The following is a 19,375-nucleotide window of genomic DNA, read 5'->3' on the forward strand; positions in this document are numbered from 1 at the left end:
GTCCCATCCAGAGTGCCACATTACACTTCATCATCATGTCTCCTTAGCCTCTTCTTGGCTGTGACAGTTTCTCAGACTTTCCTTGTTTTTGATCACCTGGACAGTTTTTAGTACTGGTCAGGTATTTTGTAGAATGTCCCTCAGCTAGGATTTATCTGATGTTTTCCTCATGGTTAGACTGGGGTTATGGGTTTTGGGGAGGAAGATCACAGGGTCCAGGGCCATTCCCATCACATCATATCAAGGCTACTTGCTATCAACATGACATCACTATTGATGTTGACCTTGATCACTTGGCTGGGAGTGATTATAAGGATTCTCCACTGTAACCTTTCTCTCTCTCTCTCTCTTTTTTCCCTTCTCCCTTTCCATACTGTCCTCTTTGGAAGGAAATACTATGCGAAGCCCACACATGAGGGATGGAGAGTTATGCCCTCCTTGAGGGCCGTGTGCCTACATATATTATTTGGAATTCCTTTACATGGGAGATTTGTCTCTTCCTCCCCATTTCTTTCTCTATCCCTTCAATCATTTATTTAAATTGGTATGGACTCATGGGTACTTATTTTATACTTTGGGTTAGCTATTTTGTTGCTCCACTTGGGAGCCCTTTCAGTTGGCTCCTGTGACCGTTTGACACTATCCTATCACCGTGGGTAGGGCAGGGGGCTTCAGTACTTCCTTGCATTCTGGCCCTACAAGATGTCTTGTATCTTTCCTGCCTCAGTCCTAGAATTGACCATTTCTCCAACTATTTCTCTCAGTTCCTTTTATTAGAGAATATTAGAAACCAAGATCTCATGCGAGGTGTACTCATTGCTACTAGGGTGTTAAATAACCCTCAAGAATAGCAAAAGCATTTTACTCAAAGTTCAAAAATTTGATTTCATTTTTTAAAATACTGACTGTTAACTTAGAAAAAAATGTCTCAGTGACTCTATCTATGTTTTTTGCTATAGAAACACTGAATTTTTATTTAGCGTTTGTGAGGTGGCCTACAATTTAAACAAGATAAATATGCATATATGGCTAATTTTTTAAATATGAAAAATCCTGTATGACTATCTAATATCATAAATTCAAAATAACCTTATTAAAGACAAAAATTTATCTAAAAAATTTTTCAAAACACCTTGCCTCAGTGGCCAGCCCCGTGGCTTAGCGGTTAAGTGCACGAGCTCCACTACTGGCGGCCCGGGTTGGGATCCTGGGCGCGCACTGATGCACCACTTGTCCGGCCATGCTGAGGCAGCGTCCCACATACAGCAACTAGAAGGATATGCAACTATGACAGACAACTATCTACTGGGGCTTTCGGGAGAAAAAGGGAAAAGGAAAAGAAAAACACCTTGCTTTAGAACATGTATTCTGGGTGTGCGATCTACTACATTCAGGAGTAACCCTTACTCTTACCTCTTAGCTTCTAGTAATTGAAGGAAATCCATTTAATACCTTTAGAGTTAGCTCAGAGAACACCCAGACCATTCAGTGTGGGGATTTTTACATCTCTATTTAGAATTAGCAGGGAAAGAATTAGGAAAAGAGTTGTTCAAAGAGCATTATTTTATCTCTCTTAGGAAGTGAAAGTTTCTACCCCTAAATCTTCGTTACCTGATCATTGTTCCCACACACCCTCCCGACAATGACCATCTTCCAATCGCTCACCCATTGCTGAAGCCCCAGTGTCTATACTTGAAGCCTGAGGTTCGTTTGCAAATTTTGGGATGATTCTCCTCAAACAAAAGAGGCTGTCTCCATGCTGGAAATAAACATATAATGTTCGCCTGTAGGTCCTGGCATTCTGTCCTTTTTCCTGTATGTGTGTGACAAAGAACATTCTTAAGCACAATGAGGCAAACAGGACATCTGTGATTTTTAGCAAAGAAAAGCCAACATCAAATTCTAGATCAATTTGTTATATTGTTTTTTAACTCAGTAAAAGACTTCAAAATTAAATTTTAACCAAGCTTTTAAAAGTAATTAGGCCTTATCAATCATATTTACAATTGAAGAGCTTTTTGTACAGAAGTCTTATCTTGACTTTGTTATTTATTTTCACTTGGCCTTTTGATCAGAAAGGATGAATTTCACTTGTACTCGATGAGTGAGTAGTTTTTCTCAAGATATTACCTGCAGTTTTCCTTAGGTTACATTATGTGACATTTTTATTACTTCTGTCACTGAACAAAAGTAGCTTTTTCATTTTCATTTATGATAGGTTTTATAAATGTCAAATTCCTTGTTAGAGAGTCAGAGTTGACATTCCAAAAGTCAAACGATGATATAAATAATGTTCAAGTATACACAATTAGAGTTTGAAGGTATTTCATATCACTTTCACCCATCCTCCAAAAATCAAGATAAACTACTTTCCAAGCAATTATTTGAAAGAAATCAAACTTCAGTAAGAAAAAAGATGCATAATATTCCAAAATGTGATATCTATCTATATTTCAAATATAAATAAAAACCGTGAACATACAGGTAAAAGTAATGTGAAATCCATTTGCTATGACTAGTATTGCACATTTTAAGTTAATTAATCCTGACACCAGTTCCTTGGAACTAACTTTTATAGAATTGTCGAGGATTTAAAATTAGATTTCTATCAACTTGAGAAGTAAGCTAAAATTTTTTTTTCCTCCTGTTATCTCCAAGGAAATAAAATTGTTCAAGTGTATTAGTGACTAGGTTACATCTTTCATTTCTTTATTTTCTTAATTTTTAGGAAATTACAAACTGGTAGATTATTTAACATGGCTTTCAAAGGAAGAGAGAATGGTTCTGCTTCTTTATGGAGACCAGTGAGTTCAGGATACTAACATAAATTTAGGGTCACAAACTCAGATGCTTTTAGGGGCAGACAAATGATGTGCATGAGGGATGTGTGCCAAGCAGGGATGAAGGGAGCTGGAGAATACCTGCCCATCTGCTGCATGCCAACAAAGCATGGCCCTGCAAAACGGGCATCAGAAGGGCCAAGGCTTCTGCTACGTACTTTTTTTTAATGTTCAATCTCCTGATTTTCAAATGTTGGTAATTATTTTTCTGGAAACATTGTGTGTGGTCTGTGAGCTGCATTTGACCTACAAGCCAAACTGTCTGCAAGCCAATAACTGCCCACAAGAACTTCATATTGGGAGTGAATCCATTAACTGCAATAATTATCAACAAGAAATATAATTGTCAAGTTCATTTGAATTATTGTGTTGGCTGATCTGAGCACTATATTTGAGATGTTGAACAAATATGAAAAGGTTATTTGGTGACAAGAATCAAAGTAAACAGAGTTGTAGGATCCTAATAGATAATATCATCAAGTGACAGTAATTGATACACTCGTTTATTCAACAAATATGTATTGTCTTGTGTGTACCAGGCACTGTTTCAGGCACCAGAAATAGAGCTGAGTACAAGGTACCTGTCTAGAGGGAGGAGGTAGTAAATAAATAGTAAACAAGAAAACTAGCACTTGGTGATAACTACCAGGCAGAAAAGCAGATGGGGGTAATGTGATTCCAGGGGCCTGGTCGGCTGCCCTGTACCAGCCAGTGAACCTCAAGACTCACCATGGAGGCTATCAGAGTGTCAAATTCTTCCTCTGGGTGCCTTTTGTTCTGGTCCCTCTATGAGGTCCCTTGTGGTTTGCCTAAATGAATTGAAGGCCAGTTATTTTAAATTAGTTAGCTTTCTTGACTAGACTTGGGGGGCACGTTGATCCAAGTGGGATTTAGGGCAACCTTTAATCTAATCAGCAAGTTAATTATAATGCTGAGGTCACTGCTGCAGATGGCTAATTCCAAACAGTTATGTTGAATCATTTTAGCAGAGAGTACCATTTTCCCGTGTGTCTCCAAATTCTTGGAATGTACCATTTGAGGATTTTTATCACCTTTTTGGGACAAAGACTAATCACAGCTTGGCAATGAAACTCCTCCCCAGGGCTAGGTCTTCTCCCACCTAAAAATGCATACTAACGAATATCTTTAACGCTCTTTCCTATGGTATTGCAATCTGTCCCTGCATGTCGAAAAGAAGAAACCCTGGACGTCGGTCAGAAGATCTGGGTTCAAAGCCAGTTGTGTGGCTCAGGGGCAGGCCAAGCCTCAGTCACCTAACCCTCACAGCCTCATCTGGAAGACCTACCTCTTGGGAGTTCCATGAGCTCTGGATGAGAATGTGTATTGAAAGCCAACCCTGCAAAGTTCATTATCATTATTATTATTTTGTGAGGAAGATTAGCCTTGAGGTAACATTTGCTGCCAATCTTCCTCTTTTTGCTGAGGACGACTGGCCCTGAGCTAACATCTCTGCCCATCTTCCTCTATTTTATATGTGGGACGCCTGCCACAGCATGGCTGGATGAGCAGTGCATAGGTCTGTGCCTGGGATCGAAACCTTCGAATCCTGGGCCACTGAAGCAGAGTGCCCGAACTTAACCACTACACCACAAGGATGGCCCCTTCAATATTATTTATTATTATAATTGTAATGGCCATCAAGGTCACTGGCAATGTTTGTTTTGTGATGAGTTATAAGAAAATGAACACGTCCTTGTGAGTTTTGGGTTAAAGAAGCAGAGCCAAACACAAGGAAACCTCTTCTGGAAAAGTCAGCCACTGAACAGGAAATAAATAACATCTGTCAAGTTGTATTTAAATTCAGAAATAGAAGTGCAAACTTTATATAACACTAAGAGTAGCAGCGGTAGTAATAAGAACTACTAGCATTTATTGAGCTCTTCCTCTGTTGCAGACACCAAGGTGAGCACTTTGCATTTATTCTCTCTTATAATGGGGACAGGGGAGGGAAGAAAAAGTCAAGCTAATAAAGAATGTGAAGTTCGGGAAAAAAATCCTTACTGCATACCCAATGTGCACTGTCGCCCCAGTGTGCAAGTTTTGAGACCCATTTCCGGAGGGTTGGCGTCCTGGCAGCCCTTGGGGCTCCTCGGCCCATGCTATCTAATCTCTTCTCAGTCACGAAGGAAAGGCCACAGCCTCTCCCGCCCCACGCCCAGCCCACTGGCAGCCTTCAGAAAGAATTCTCTTCCTCGGATGTGCCAGTATTTTACACGGGAACTACACGTTGCCCATAACAAAAAAGAACTGCAGGTTAAAAATGTAAGCAAATAATGGAAATGCAAAAGAATTCAGTATATGTGGTTTAGAGTGTATTCTTCTGGAAAGCAAAGGCATTTCTTTCACATTTTTTCCCCAAATAAGACTGAAAATGGATTGCTCTATCCAAGACTTTCATCAGGAAACTTCTCAGAATATAAAATGTCTCCAACCTGTGGGGACGCTGGGTGAAAGGTGCGGCGGCGCCGTCCTCCCGTGTGCCGGGCGGGGTGCAGAAGGAAATATGCTAATACAGCCGGTTGCCGCAGGGCGGGTGTTATTGATAACAGCTCGGGCTGGGCAAGGGTGGCGGTGGAGCGCGGGAGAGGATTGTCTTCCTGTGAATATGGATGCGTGCGCCTGTGCATTCCGCGTTCAAAACCGGAGTTAAAGATTTTGGGGCGGGGGTGGGGAATACCGTCACCATTCACGTTTCTGTATATATAACTTGTGTTGGCAATAGATCCTTCTAGCGTCGTACTCAGGTGGCATTCATTTTGGAGTGGGTGCTGCGGTCGGTCGCGGGTGACCCGACGCTGCGGGTGACAGGCGACCTGAAATTGGCAAATGCGCCTCCTTGACCCTGCTCCGCCGACACAAAAGTCAACCGGATCTGCACCTCGAAAAAGGGCGAGAGGGTTGCTCCCGAATGCTGGCGACCCTTGGGCTCGGGACTGGGAGTGCGGTGCGGGCAGCTGGGCGGCGAGCACCTCTGAGGCGAGCAGAGGTCACAGAGACCCGGCGCATGCGGGTGGGTGGGGGCCCCGCGCGGCTGCCAGAGCCGAGCCTCGAAGACCACTCAGTTCGCTCACTTCCCGCGCACGCCGACTCCTCTGGGACCCCTAGCCCACCAGCGCCCGATGCTCCCGGCGCCTCCTCCTCCCCCGCCCCGCCTGGCGCGGAGTGGGGACGGGCAGGGGATCCTCAGGCCGAGGGGGGGCGCCGGGGTGTCCCCTTTCCCCGCCCCCTCCGCAGATCCCGCGGCGGCGACGGCGCGGCCCGGCTGGAGGGGGCGCTCGCGCGCAGGAGCCGGGCGCAGCAGGTGCCGCGTTCACCTCCACCTCGGCGGGGGGAGAGGGGGCGGGCCGGGGGCAGGAGAAGAGGAGGAGGAGGAGGAAGAAGAGGAGGGAGGTCGGCTCGCGGAGCCGAGGAGCGCGGCCGGCTCCGCAGCCTGGGATCCGAGCTTGCGGCTTCCGGGAGGTGCCCGAGGTCGGATAAATACATCCCGGGCGCCCGGGCAGCCGCGGCCGCCGCCCGCACCGCGCTCCGCAGGGCACCGAGCCGGCCGGCGAAGGCGCGGCGCCCGCTCCTCCTCCTCCCGCGGCCGGCGCGGAGCCGCAGAGAGCGGCGGGCTCGGCCGCCGGCCCCGGGCCGCGGAGCCGATGAGCGGCGGCGGCTGAGGGCCCGGGCCGGCCTCCGCCCGCCCTCTACCCGGCGCCCGAGCGGGGCCGCAGCGCCCGGGGCGCGGGGTCCGGGTCCGGGCCGGTGACATGGGGGCGGACTGACCCCGGGGCGGCCGAGCGCTCTCTCTCGAGCCCCGGGCCTCCTCGGCGGCGGCGGCGGCGGCTGCGGGCGCCCGGCGCCCACGGGAGCCTCCGGCGCGCTCTATGCGCCTCTGCGGGCGCCGCGGGCCCCGGCCATGGCGATAGACCGGCGGCGCGAGGCGGTGGGCGGCGGGCCCGGGCGGCAGCCGCCCCCGGCCGGGGAGAACGGCTCCCTGCCTCCCGGGGACGCGGCGGCCTCGGCGCCCCTCGGGGGGCGCGCGGGCCCCGGCGGCGGCGTTGGCGGCGGCGGCGGGGAGATCCAGCCGCAGCCCGCGCCGCAGCCCGCCGGCGGCGGCCCGCACCCGGGCTGCTGCTCGGCGGCGGCGGCCCCGAGCCTCCTGTTGCTGGACTACGACGGGTCGGTGCTGCCCTTCCTCGGAGGCCTGGGCGGGGGCTACCAGAAGACCCTCGTGCTGCTCACCTGGATCCCGGCTCTCTTCATCGGCTTCAGCCAGTTCTCGGACTCCTTCCTCTTGGACCAGCCGAACTTCTGGTGCCGTGGGGCCGGCAAAGGGACCGAGCTGGCAGAGGTCACCGCCACGGGCCGGTGGGACGCCGGCGATGTGGCCAACTGGACCAGCCCCCCGACCACCCCCTTCACTGTCGCCTGGGGGGCCGCGGGCAACCTTAGTAACAGCAGCGGCGCGGACGGGGGCGACACGCCACCCCTGCCGTCCCCTCCGGACAAGGGGGACAACGCCTCCAACTGCGACTGTCACGCGTGGGACTACGGCATCCGCACAGGCCTCGTCCAGAACGTGGTCAGCAAGGTAAGGGCCACAACCGCCCCGGCCCCGCGTCCTTCTCCTGAGCCCTTGTCCCTCCTCAGTCGCCTCCACCCTTCCTTTTGCCCCCTCCGTGCAGAGCGAGGTCCCCGAAGTCCCCAAAGTGGTGCTAGCCTATGTGTACGTGCATCTCACATTGGCTTCATCTCCTTCCGTCCCCCAAAGGAGATGCGTTTACTAGGGTGTGAAGCAAGGGCTTTTTGCCGCCCTCAGCGGTGACAGTGCCTCCCAACTATAGGGGGACCCCATAGACTTTCCTAGTTTGCACCCAAACTCCTGTCCCAGTGCACATATGGAAAGAGCGCCCCTCCCCCTAAAAAGATGAGAGCTTCCTTCCTCCACCCTTCCAGCTGTCACCCTCATTCAGGCAGGGATGGCCTGCCTGGAGGGGAAGGCCACTGACCTGTCACCAGCCAGCCCTGGAGGACTTGCCTCATTCCAGGTCTGCCGGCTGGAGCCAGGACCACAGCTCTGCTCTTCTGCCCCACTGGTTGTCCCTGTGTCTCCCCCAAAGAAATATCTAACCACGAGAATAGTGTCCTGTTCCCAGATGTTCCTTCTGCCTGACTTCAGCCATCCCTTGCTTGGTTTGGAAACAGACTAAAGCCAACTAAAGAACTGAAGTTGTAGCCAGAGAAGCCAAGAGCTTTTGAAAATTCCCTCTCCCCCCTCCCCTTGCTCGGTCCTCTCCAAAGATTGGCATATTTGACTTGAGACTTTGCCACCCCAGTGTTCCCTCCAGTGTTTTCTCAGGACTTCAGTAAACATCTCAGAGTGAGTATAGGAAAGATGCTAAGAATTTGTTTGGTATTCCTGGACCACTACTGCTCTTACGTAGCAGCTGCTTTTGTCTGAGCCATTGAGACCTTGGTAAGCTTTAGCTGAACCTCCAACTTGCTGGTGTCCAGTGGATCCCCTCTCCTGGAGGTATTGCATTGTGTGAAATGGAGCAGGAGCGTTTTGTGAGAGGAGGTGTGTGGCCAGCATAAAAATGGAGAATGGGCAATGTTAGAAAATCAATGCCCAGGATATCTATAATTTTCTGTTTCTGTTACATGTTTCTTAACATGTAAGAGATATTGCATGCCAGTTTGTGAAGCAGTTTGTGTTTTTTTTGCCCCTTCTGTGTTTTAAATAACTAATTTGCGTTATGACTAATTTGCATTTCCAAGTAAATGTAGACCTTGTCCCCCTTTCTGGGCAGTTCTGGGCAGAGTTTTAAATGCTTTGTTTAAATGTGAGGCTGAAATTTGACAGATTATAGTAATCAGCGTTCATGTATTTTTCCCCCAAACGTGTTAGTAGACAGTTGTAGCTCATAGATGTGTGAGATGATACTCTTACATCATCGTAACCATTGTTTTAATCTTGTATCAACCTGGCAAGAAATGATCTGTCCTGTGGGAACGATGTGGATTAGCTGTTAATGGGGAAGTTCCTTCTAAACTTGATCCACCTTGATCCTCCCCAGTCAGCCTGTCCTTTCCAGAGATGTCCCTGTGACTCTGTTCCCCATTGATGGAGGGCAATATTTGTTTTTGTTTACCAGCATGGGAAAATTAAGAACAATGACTACACTATTTTCATACTCTTTGTTGTATGTCTATAAAAGTAAAGATTTGGCAACATTTGCACATACTTTAAGCCCCTTTTTAAAGTAGAGGAGGAATAATATAAATCAAAGCAAATGTGTGTAGAGGGTGCTCTGTCCTGGGGTCAGAGGGGAGGCAAACTTGAAAGTTAGGAGGTGGGATAGAGTATCATTGCCTTAGTGGTGGGGACCCAGGAACAGCTATTCGTGCTCTGCCATGGATGGTGGGAAGAGAGAATGAAAATAATTCTTGAAAACAGGCCATGGAAGCATATTGGAGAGCTGGAGTTTTTCTAAGTTAGCACTCGAGAAGGTCAAAGATGGCACTACTGTGTGCAGTATGTTTTTGGGGTGCTTGATACAGCTGACAGGGCAAGACTGGGAAATGAAGACCTCAGGACAAGAGTCAGAGACGTTTTCCTGTAAGATAAAGACTAGAAAGGACATATTGATTTTCACGCACAAATAAGATCTAAATAAAGGACTGTCCTTCCACTGTGTTCTATTCCATAACAAATGCTTCCAAGAGCTTTTTAAGCATTTGGCGGGTACGAATGCAGACTTCCCCTCTGCTGGCTGTGTACGTTGGATACTGTATCAAATGTACAAATATGGAATATATCCCGTGATGGGTGCGGAATTCTAGGGGTCAGGTGCCTGTCAGCTTTGTTCCTAAGCAGAAGCACAAGTGGAAGGTTTCGCCTTCCATCAGTGGATGAAAGTTCAGGGTCTGAGAAACTGCCTTTTGTACCCTCTTCCCACAGACCATGATCTTCCCGCTTACAAATAAGCTTTATGCAATGTCTTTGTCATTAGACTTCCTTCAGCATGTATGAGCCCCTACAGTATGTACCCTATTCTATCCCTAGGTGTTAGGTGGGGAGGGGGATACAGAAGAACCACTGGGAGCATATTATATTATGTTACATTATATTATATTATTAACATATTAACATTATTAACAAGTTACATTAACATGTTACAATATTAACATATATAGTCTATAATATAGGCTATAATGGCAGCTACACATGTGAAACTGCCAAGCCAGTTAGAATCCCAGGTTATTATGGTTAAAAGGGCTCTTAGGGCTGACAAGCCTCTCTCCCCGCCTGAAGAGCATCCCTGATGTGGATATCCCTTCTGGGTGGGAAGCAAGTGCCCCGTTAGCTAGGCAACTCACTCAGTAGTTCTTCTTTCTTGCAGAGAGGCATGTTTTTTGGTGACTGTAACTCGGGTCATCTCATGCCCATTTGTGAGCTCACTCCTTTGAATGAGTCCTTTTCCTTCGTATAATACATGTTCAGCGAGTTGAGGATACCTGAGTAGTTTCTTTCCTGGCAAGAAATCTCCAGCTACTTCAGTCACTCCACACATGATAACATTTGCGGTAGTGATTGCTCCACCCACATGGTGTATGTGTCTCTTGAGCGTGGCACCCAGAGCACAGCCGGCAGGCCCTGTGTGTTCTAATCGGAGGAGAGGACGGATGGGCCCTGTGCTTCCACTAATGAAGCCTACGGTTGATGCATGAAGGCTTTTATTAGACATGACATGCCTCTAACTGTCTCGAGGCCACAGTTACCAAACCTTTATGGGATTGTGTTAAGACAGGGCTTTCTCAGCCTGCGCTCGTGTGACGTGGCACACGATTTAGGTTTCGTCTTAATAGTTTGGGGTTTTTAGATCTCTCCTGTTAGGATCTTGTTTATTTCTATTTTTTGCTTTGGTCCTTGGTATTTGTTATCTGCTCCACAATTTGTAATGCCTTCAAAATAATAATACCACCTTTCTTTGGTGCAGCCCTATAAGGTTTGAAAACATTTTCACATACATTATTTCCTTTGATTAAGAATGTTGAGTAATGCAAGGCCAGTTGTAGCACTGAGCATTATCTTGATTTTAAATCAGTTAGCACAAGCTTGAGTGGGCCAGGTGTTCTGTTCAGGAGCCTGGTGTTCAACTTCCTGATGACATTCATAGCTCTGCATTTTATCTCCGAGCCATGTTGAAAGATGTTGTCAGTGCTTTTCCGAAAAGAAGAATCTAATAAAGTCCTGCCGAGTCGCTTAGAGGGCAGCCCTGGGGAGACTGAGGCCAGTCAGGCCAGGAGCCCTGCTCAACTGGCCTCCCTGTCCCACACCAGCGTTCCCTGTGCAGCCCAGATTCTCAAGTGCCTCTGAGATATTAGCCAACAAGGTTAATAAAAACACAACTCCACTGATTTTACCATATTTCTCTTAATAATTTGCATAGTTTATCCTGCATCGTTCTGAGGGAGTCCTTGCTGGTTTCTAAGGCTCACCACTTCCTTGAGTAATCCCTAGAATTTTGCCAAAAATCAATGTCAGCTAAACTTTCTAAGCTCCGTTCTTTTTCTGAATATGAAGTTTGGGATGTTTGTCTATTTCCAATCTATTGATATTTTTTCTATCCCCCATGAATTCTCAAAGATTGCTGGCTTTTATCCTGTAAGTACACCTGAGAGTTGTTTAAATATCCTAGGAAGTAATTTCTATTTTCAGGGGCTCAAGACTAGACGTTATTTAAGGTGACTCAGTACAATTTAATTAGGGTTAAAAATAATTACAATATCATTGCAATGGTAATATTTTTAAAATAACACACTATTAGGTCATCTTAGTGGTGGTTTTATTTATTTTGTCTAGTATATACAACACAACAGTGAACATCTTTATGCATATCTGTTTTTAGAAATTGACTATAATAAATGATGCATGCGTGTGCTACAGAAGGCAGCCAGTAAAAGGAACATTTCTTTCCATCTCTGCTTTCAGTTTCTCTCTTCAGAAGCAACATGGTTACCAGTTTCTTTTCTCCTCTATTGAGGATGGATCACATCAGTACATAGAGAGCCCCTCATTCTCTTCTATGTCTGCCTAGTATTCCCTTGTATGACCAGGCATAATTTAACTAGTCACCCACTAAGGGAGCGTTTAGGTCGTTTCCAGTCTTTGCTATTACGTAATAAATAGTGAAATTCTCAGAAGTGGAGGGTCAAAGTAGGCTGCATTTTTATTTTGACAGATGTTGTCAAAGTGCTCTCTACAGAGATCTTACCAATTTCCATCAATAATGCACGAGGTCCTTTTCCGCATACCCTCCCTGCCCCAGGAGTTGTCAAACTTTTAAATGTCTCCTAGTTTGATATGTGAGAAATTACATTTGCTTTGTGTTGTAATTTGCGTTTCTCTTGTTATGAGGGAGGTTAAACATCTCTTTGAAAGTTTTTGAGCCATTTGTATTTCTTTTTCTTTGAACTATCTCTTCACGTCCTTGGCCTTGATGGGTGTGTTGGGGGATCCTTATTTTACTGATTTATAGAAGTACTTTATGCATAAAGTAATTAACCCTTTTAAATGTCTTGTAAGTGCTTTTTCCCTGGTTTGTTGTTTGTGTTTTGATTTTGTTTATGGTATTTTGTTTTTTTAATTTTTCAGGTTTTCTTTTTTTATTGAGGTATAATTGACATGACATTATATTAGTTTCAGGTATACAACACAATGATTCGATATTTGTATACATTGCAAAATGATCACCATACATCCAACATCCGGCACCATAAAAGTTACAAAGTTTTATTTTTCTTGTGATGAGAACTTTTAAGATCTACTCTCTTAGCAACTTTCAAGTATACAATGTAGTATTGTTAACTATAGTCACCATGCTGTATATCACATCCCCAGGATGTTTATTTTATAACTGGAAATTTGTACCTTTTGATCCCTTCCACCCATTTCCCCCACCCCCCCCCCCGCCAACCACCAATCTGTTCTCTGTATCTATAGTTCAGTTTTTCTAGATTCCACATGTAAGTGAGATCACACAGTATTTGCCTTTCTCTGTCTGACTTATTTCACTTAGCACAGTGCCATCAAGCTCCATCCATGTTGTTGCAAATCGCAAGATTTCATTTTTTTATGGCTGAATAATATACCATTATGTATATATACCACATTTTCTTCATCTGTTCATCCATCAATGGACACTTAGATTGTTTCCGTATCTTCACTATTGTAAATAATGCTGCAGTGAAGACAAGGGTTACAGAAATCTTTTCAAATTAGTGTTTTCATTTTCTTCACATAAATACTCAGAAGTGGAATTGCTGGATTATGTGGTGGTTCTATTTTTAATTTTTTGAGAAACCTCCATACTGTTTTGCTTTTATTGAGCTATTAGGATAAATTGCTAGAAATGGAAATAAATATTAGGTTGGCAGGTATAACCAGCATTTCATGCAGGCTTTGACTTGCCTGTAACAATGCCTCAGCATTGGATTTGGCAGAGGCCCTGGGGGATGGGAGACCAGAAGTTAACCAGCTCTGCAGCAGCTCTTGCACCTGCATTTGGGAGATGGCCCTCTTCCCCAGGCAGCAGGTCACACCTCTCCTTCTCCTTCTTGTTCTGAGCTAGCTGTAGCTGCAAAACCTCTTTTTTTTTTTTTTCCCGTCTGTATCGTTTTTTGCAAGTCTCAATTCATTTTGGTCTTTAGTCCAAGGTAAGATTGAGTCAAAAGTTGATGTCATATAAAAACATGTTGGACTTGCTGAATGTCAGTCAAGGCGTTGCTGCAAACCGGGGGTGTGCTGGACCAACCCGGCCTCTTCTGCCTCTGAACCAGTGTGCGCATCTCTGTCCAGGTGCACGTTCAGGAGTGTGGTGTTAGTAGCTTGGAATCGGCCATGGTGGGAGCATTTACACCATGGGAGTTGGCCTACCTACACATCAGGGTTTGTTTTTTCTTCAGAGAGCCTGTTGTTAAGCAGTTATCCTGCCACTGTGTGACCCTCGGCCACGTCTTCCTTTTTTTCTTTTTACCTTTCTCTCCTCCCTCCTTCCTTTCACAGATTTGATGCCTGTTCTGGGCCACGCATTGCTATGTGTTGTGGACACAACAATAGGGGAAGATAGACAGCTCAGCTTCCATACAGCTTATAGACTAATGAGGAAGGCACACCTTTCCCAATTAAATAATCATCTTTTAATGAGTTGTGTGTGGAAAGAAAGGGAAATGAGAAATAGAACAAAGAAACTGGCCCAGACTGACTGGTCTCTGAGTGCAACTGACATCTGAGTTGAAATCTGAGGTTTAAGTAAGAGAGAGACAGGAGTGCATGTGTTTTCCAGAGAGAGGGGACAGCATCTGCCAGGGTCCTCTGGCATGCGGGAGCCTGGAATTGACAGGAGGCAGTGCAGCTGGGGACATGGGGAAGGGGTGGCTTATAAGCAATATTAAGAACATAAGCCGTGGGATGAACTCAGCCAGCCGAGGGGTGAATTGGGAATGGAGGGCAGCCAGGGAGAGCATGTGGGGAGGGAAGAAGGCCTAGGACTGAGCCCTGTGCCTTGATGGAGACTTGGGGCCCTGTGCATAGGCAGAGGGGACGGAGGAGAGCACGTGAGGGGGAGAGGCAGCCTGACCAAAGGTTCTGGGAGAAACCGGGCCTGTCTGTGCTGTGGGAAGGAGGCAGCTGGCTCAAGCAGGGGTCCTGAGGGGGAGCTGTGGAGAAGCATGCTGGCGCTGCAGGTCCAGACCAGACTCAGGGCAATTGGGCCTGGGGCCTCTTCCCAGGGCTGTTGATCAGAAAACAGCACTAGCCTGTTGGAGTGTTCTAGCATTTTCTCTTGCCCTCCTGCTCAGAAGGGGAGGGTGCTAATTAAATTTCCACAAGGCTGAAAGACCTTGATATGGGAAACCATCAGGCTAGAATTTACTTTCATTCAACCAGCTTTACCTTTGCTGAATGCCTAGTGTAGGCGCAAGATTGTCCTGGGCACGGCTGACGTATAACATTATCTGCTAGTCCAAAGTCTTCAGTTTATACGTGAGAAGACTGAGGCTGGGGGGTCAATGACTTGTCAAAGCCGCCAGCTCTTAGGGTTAGAATTCAGTTCTCCTCACCCTAGGGCATTCTTGCCTCTGCCCTGGAGTGGCCCCTGAGGGGAGAGGGGCTGGGAGCGCAGGTGGGGGTTCCTGCCTTTTCTCTCTGGCTCCTTCCTTTAGCTGGCCCATCAGACGGAGGTGGTCCTCCTGTTGCTGCCTGGGAGCGGTGGTAGCGGTGTGCGTAGGTTACTGCACCTTGAGGTGTGTTGCTTATGCTGTGGCTGTGTGTGGGTGGGCTTGTGCAGACCACTCTCTGGGCAGATTGCTCTAATCTCTGACCTTCTGCCTTCTTAGCCCTCTTGCCTGGAACACCCTTTCCTCCTTCCTTCAGCCGGTTGGTCCTGTTCGTCCGTCAGGTCAGCTCAGTCCTCATCCAGGAAGCCACCACAGGTGCTCCCAGCACCCAGCTGTGCCTTTGTCACGCACTCCCGGTGTGTGATCACAGTGCTGTCTGTCCATCTCCCCCCTGGAGGTGTGTCTCATTGTCTTTTACCCACGAGGTCTTCACCATGAATGTCTGAGCTCACCTGAACTAGATGTCATGAGAAGAGTGAGAGGTTTCTGGTTTGGCAGGCGTGGGTTCAAGTCCTGACTCTGCTGCTCGTGACCAGTTTATCTTTGGGAGCGACAGAAACGTCATCAGTAAAGTGTGGTCAGTGCTCACCTCACCTCAAGGGCGGTAGCTGTCATGAGGCTAGAATGAGAACACCTGGAGAGAGCCCCCGCCCTCTCCCCCAGGCGTCTGACAAACAGGAGGCACCTGGCAACCTCAGCGCCCTCTCTTCCTCCCACCTGTGGGGTGAGGACTGCTGAGTGAGTCATCTGAGAAATGCTTAGGGGGAAGAGCTGATAGGCCACACCTGGAAGGGTGATTTACTCCTTGGGAGCTGTGAGGTGTCTGTCGCCTTCATCCAGAAACTGACAACGTGGGGAGCCAGGTGTGCCCTTCAGGCCGGACACCCGAACCAGGGTGTCCGAAGGAGTCCCACCAAAAAGGACCTCCAGGGATTTGTTTGAAAAACTCTTTTAGGGGCTTGTTTATTTTGGGAGTTCTAATCTGAAAACAGAACAGGTCACCGGCCACAGGACTCAGAGAAGATCTCAAAAGGAAAGGACCTTCCTGGCTGGTCGAGGCCCAAGGGTGGGAGAGCAGGGCTCTGACAAGGGCTTCACTGTCTCCATGAGGTCTTGGCTCAGAAATCTGAGTTCCTGCCATTTGATGGAGAACATTCTAAAGGCGTTTAAAAATCTGGGTTAGCTGTGCCAGGTGAAAACGGATCAGAGAGACAGTGGAATTTTAAGGAGGCGCTGATGGTGACATTGATCTGTACCAGCAGGGGTCAGAGGTGCCTCAGGGGCAGGTGAAAATGGGAGAAAGGGCCAGCGGCCCCCTAGTAGAGCTGCCCCTTCCCACCTGGGTGTTATCCTTGCTGAGGTTCTGTGGGAGGCCATTGACTTCAATAGTCCACAGACTGATCTTCTGTGAGTTATTTTGTTCTTTCATTTACTCAGTGCTTACTCAGGGTTGGTCCTTACATGTGGGCAGACCTCCCTCCAAACAAGTGGCCTGGAGATTGACAAGGCCTGTTTCTAGGAAAAGGGGGCAGTGGTTAGTGATTGATTTAAGTGGATTTCCCCCAAAATAAATCATTGCTATAATAGAGCACTGCCAAGGGGCTCTCCAGTCCATCATTTGCATAGTATTACACTCTATCAAACCTCTCTTCTTATGACTCTTGGTTGCAAGTAACGAAAACAAATTTCAAACTACATTAACAAAATAGAAAAGAAATTTGTTGGAAAGATGCAGGGATGGCTCATGGATCCCAGCGTGGGATCTGAGGCCAGAAAATGTGGAGGGGGATCTCTCAGGAGCCTTGCCGCCACCGTCACCCTGTCGGAAACCACATCTCCTCTCCTCCCCTTCTCCAGGGGTCGGCTTCAGTCTCCTTCCAGACTGGCTTTTGCTCCCCTGGTCCCTGGTCAGGCATCGGCCGGCACAGAGGCCAGCATCCCTCTGTCCAGCTCCAGATTCCTAGGTGCGTGTCTGATGTGCCGCTTGGGCTGGGGCAGGACAAGCAGGTTTCAGAGCACGGAGTGCAGTTACCCAGGGCCGGGGGACTCCAAACGTCATGATGTGTGTGATAGTAGCTGTTCTTCATTGGAGTGCAAGGGACTAGAGATGGATCTTTTTGGCAATTAATCAAGAATAATTGAATATTGATAATGTAACCATTTAATGCTTTAAACAAAATATTTTTTTCCTTCCCAAAGACTCAGGTGTAACTTACCTGGCTGCTTAAGCTTAGTATAGAATTGGCAGGAATACACCTCCTGAGGTGTCTTTTCTAGAAGTAGATATAGATGGCCTCAGTTATTAGCTCCAGATCACCCAGGGAGCTCGGAACAAGCCCTGGGGCATCACTGGAACAGTTTTGCAAATTCTTACCCCCACCCCTGCTCCCCACAGGGTGAGTCGCTGTGTTTTTCCAAACCTTGCTTCTAGTTAAGATCAGCTTCATAATTTGCCCAGTTCAGTGCAAAATGAAAATGCAAAGCCCCTTGTTCAATAATTAAGATGAGGATGGTGACAGCAGAGCATTAAGTCAAATGTGAGGCCCGTCCGAGAGTGGGCTACTTCTGGTGACCTCTGGCTTTGTCCTCTTTCACAAAGCCAGTCGTCACCGCTGCACAGCTGAGCAAGTGTTCCCAGAGCCTTCCCAAGTCTTGCTTCCTGATTTTTCAGTATCTTTTCTGCTTCTCTACTCCTTTGTTGTGTTTTGTATCCTTTTCTAGATTTCTTATCATAAGGGTGAACCATACTTTTTGCGGACCTGTTTTTACCACAAAGCCCTAACCAATTTTGTTTGGGACGTTTACTTAGCTCAGGGTGTGCACTGGAGTGGAGGAGCCAGGGAGCCTTCCTGTGTTTGAAAACACTGCTCTGAAGTGAGACAGTCGGTTTGCTTATCTGAGCAGTGAACCAAAGAGCTGAGTCATGGAGGTGTGTGGTAAAGAATGCTAAGTCATAGGAATGCTGCTAGTTAAGTGTTTATCAGCTATTTTTTTTTAAGTGGGGAGGAGGGTCAGTCTTAATTTAATTCCGCTAGCTAACAGTCACACCTTATTTCTTGATATCATTTAAAGAATAAGTGCAGAGGAGATGATGCCGCGTAAACCAGCCGCAAGCATCCTGAGGGCCGTGTTAAATTATGGATAGGTTATGCTCTCAGCATCCCAATTTGCACTACAGAGTGTTTTCTCCCAGATTAGATTAAAAGCTGCTTTTTCTGTGTGTTTAAAAGCTGCTCTACAAATTGGGCACCCTTAATTGTTACATACTGAGGAACTCCACTGTCCTCAAATGGATATACAAGAGCCTCTCAGTAAACACAAAATTTTTGTCCTGCTTTTAAAAATAATTTGTTTAATTGTGTTAACATACACATAACATAAAATTTACCATTTTAACCATTTTTAAGTGTACGGTTCGGTGGCATTAAGTACATTCACACTGATGTGCAACCATCACCATATCTGTCTCCAGAACTTTTTCGTCTTCCCAAACTGAAACTTTGCCCTTATTAAACACTAACTCCCCATTTCCCTTCCCCCTAACCCCTGGAAAGCACCATTCTACTTTCTATCTCTATGAATGTGACTACTCTAGGGACCTCATGTAAGTGGAATCATACAGTATTTGTCCTTTTGTGACTGGCTTACTTCACTTAGCATAATGTCCTCAAGGTTCATCAATGTTGTAGCAGGTGTCAGAATTTCCTTCCTTTCTCAGGCTGAATAATATTCCATTATATGTATATACCACATTTTGTTTATCCGTTCATCCATCAGTGGACACTTGGGTAGTTTCTGCCTTTGGCCATTGTGAATACTGCTGCTGTGGACATGGGTGTTGTCCTACTTTTTGAAGACAGTTACATACAACCTCTCCACCCCTCCCCTCCCCTGTCAGAGATGATTTCTGCAGCCATCTATGTAGTGCCTGCCCCTGGTCTTTCTCTCAGAACATCTGCTCTGTGGCAGGCCTTCTGCTCCACCCCGGGTAGGTGACACAGATGGATAGAGGATCGTCTCTGCCCTGGAGAAGAAGCCCATGGTATAGCCGAGACAATTGTGAAGTGGAGGATTCCAGACGCAGTGTGGGATGAGTGTGAGGGGCGGGCGTGACTAGTGCAGGGCCAGGAGCTGACAGTGTGGGGCGCAGAAGTGAGCACGCCCCGAGAGGGCAGGTGAGGTATTTGCACGGGCCAGAGGAGTTCCCAGCATTCTGGTGGGCAGGGGATCAGGAGGGCTGTGGCATATGAGCTGGGCCCTGAAGAGGAGCTGGGGTTTTGACAGATGGGAAAGACTGAGAAAGGGCCTCTCCTGCAAAAGAACTGACAAAGGCTGGGAAGGGGCGCATGCAG

At 47.2% G+C, this 19,375-nt stretch overlaps 1 protein-coding gene across 7 annotated transcripts in view; it reads left to right on the top strand.

Moving 5' to 3' along the window:
- Window positions 1–6,248: 6,248 nt before the first annotated feature.
- SLC22A23 (solute carrier family 22 member 23) overlaps window positions 6,249–19,375 on the top strand; it is a 166,302-nt gene continuing 153,175 nt past the window's right edge. For 2 of the 7 annotated variants that reach the window (XM_058555358.1, XM_058555359.1), the window contains exon 1: window positions 6,249–7,434. In XM_058555358.1, coding sequence (XP_058411341.1) covers window positions 6,760–7,434 — 675 coding nt within the window. In that variant the 5' untranslated portion in view covers window positions 6,249–6,759. The remainder of the gene's footprint in view (window positions 7,435–19,375) is intronic. The other 5 variants (XM_058555362.1, XM_058555363.1, XM_058555360.1 and 2 more) reach the window with 4 other exon arrangements.

The sequence above is a fragment of the Diceros bicornis genome, chromosome 14 (assembly GCF_020826845.1).
Source record: "Diceros bicornis minor isolate mBicDic1 chromosome 14, mDicBic1.mat.cur, whole genome shotgun sequence".
Lineage (NCBI taxonomy): Eukaryota > Metazoa > Chordata > Mammalia > Perissodactyla > Rhinocerotidae > Diceros > Diceros bicornis.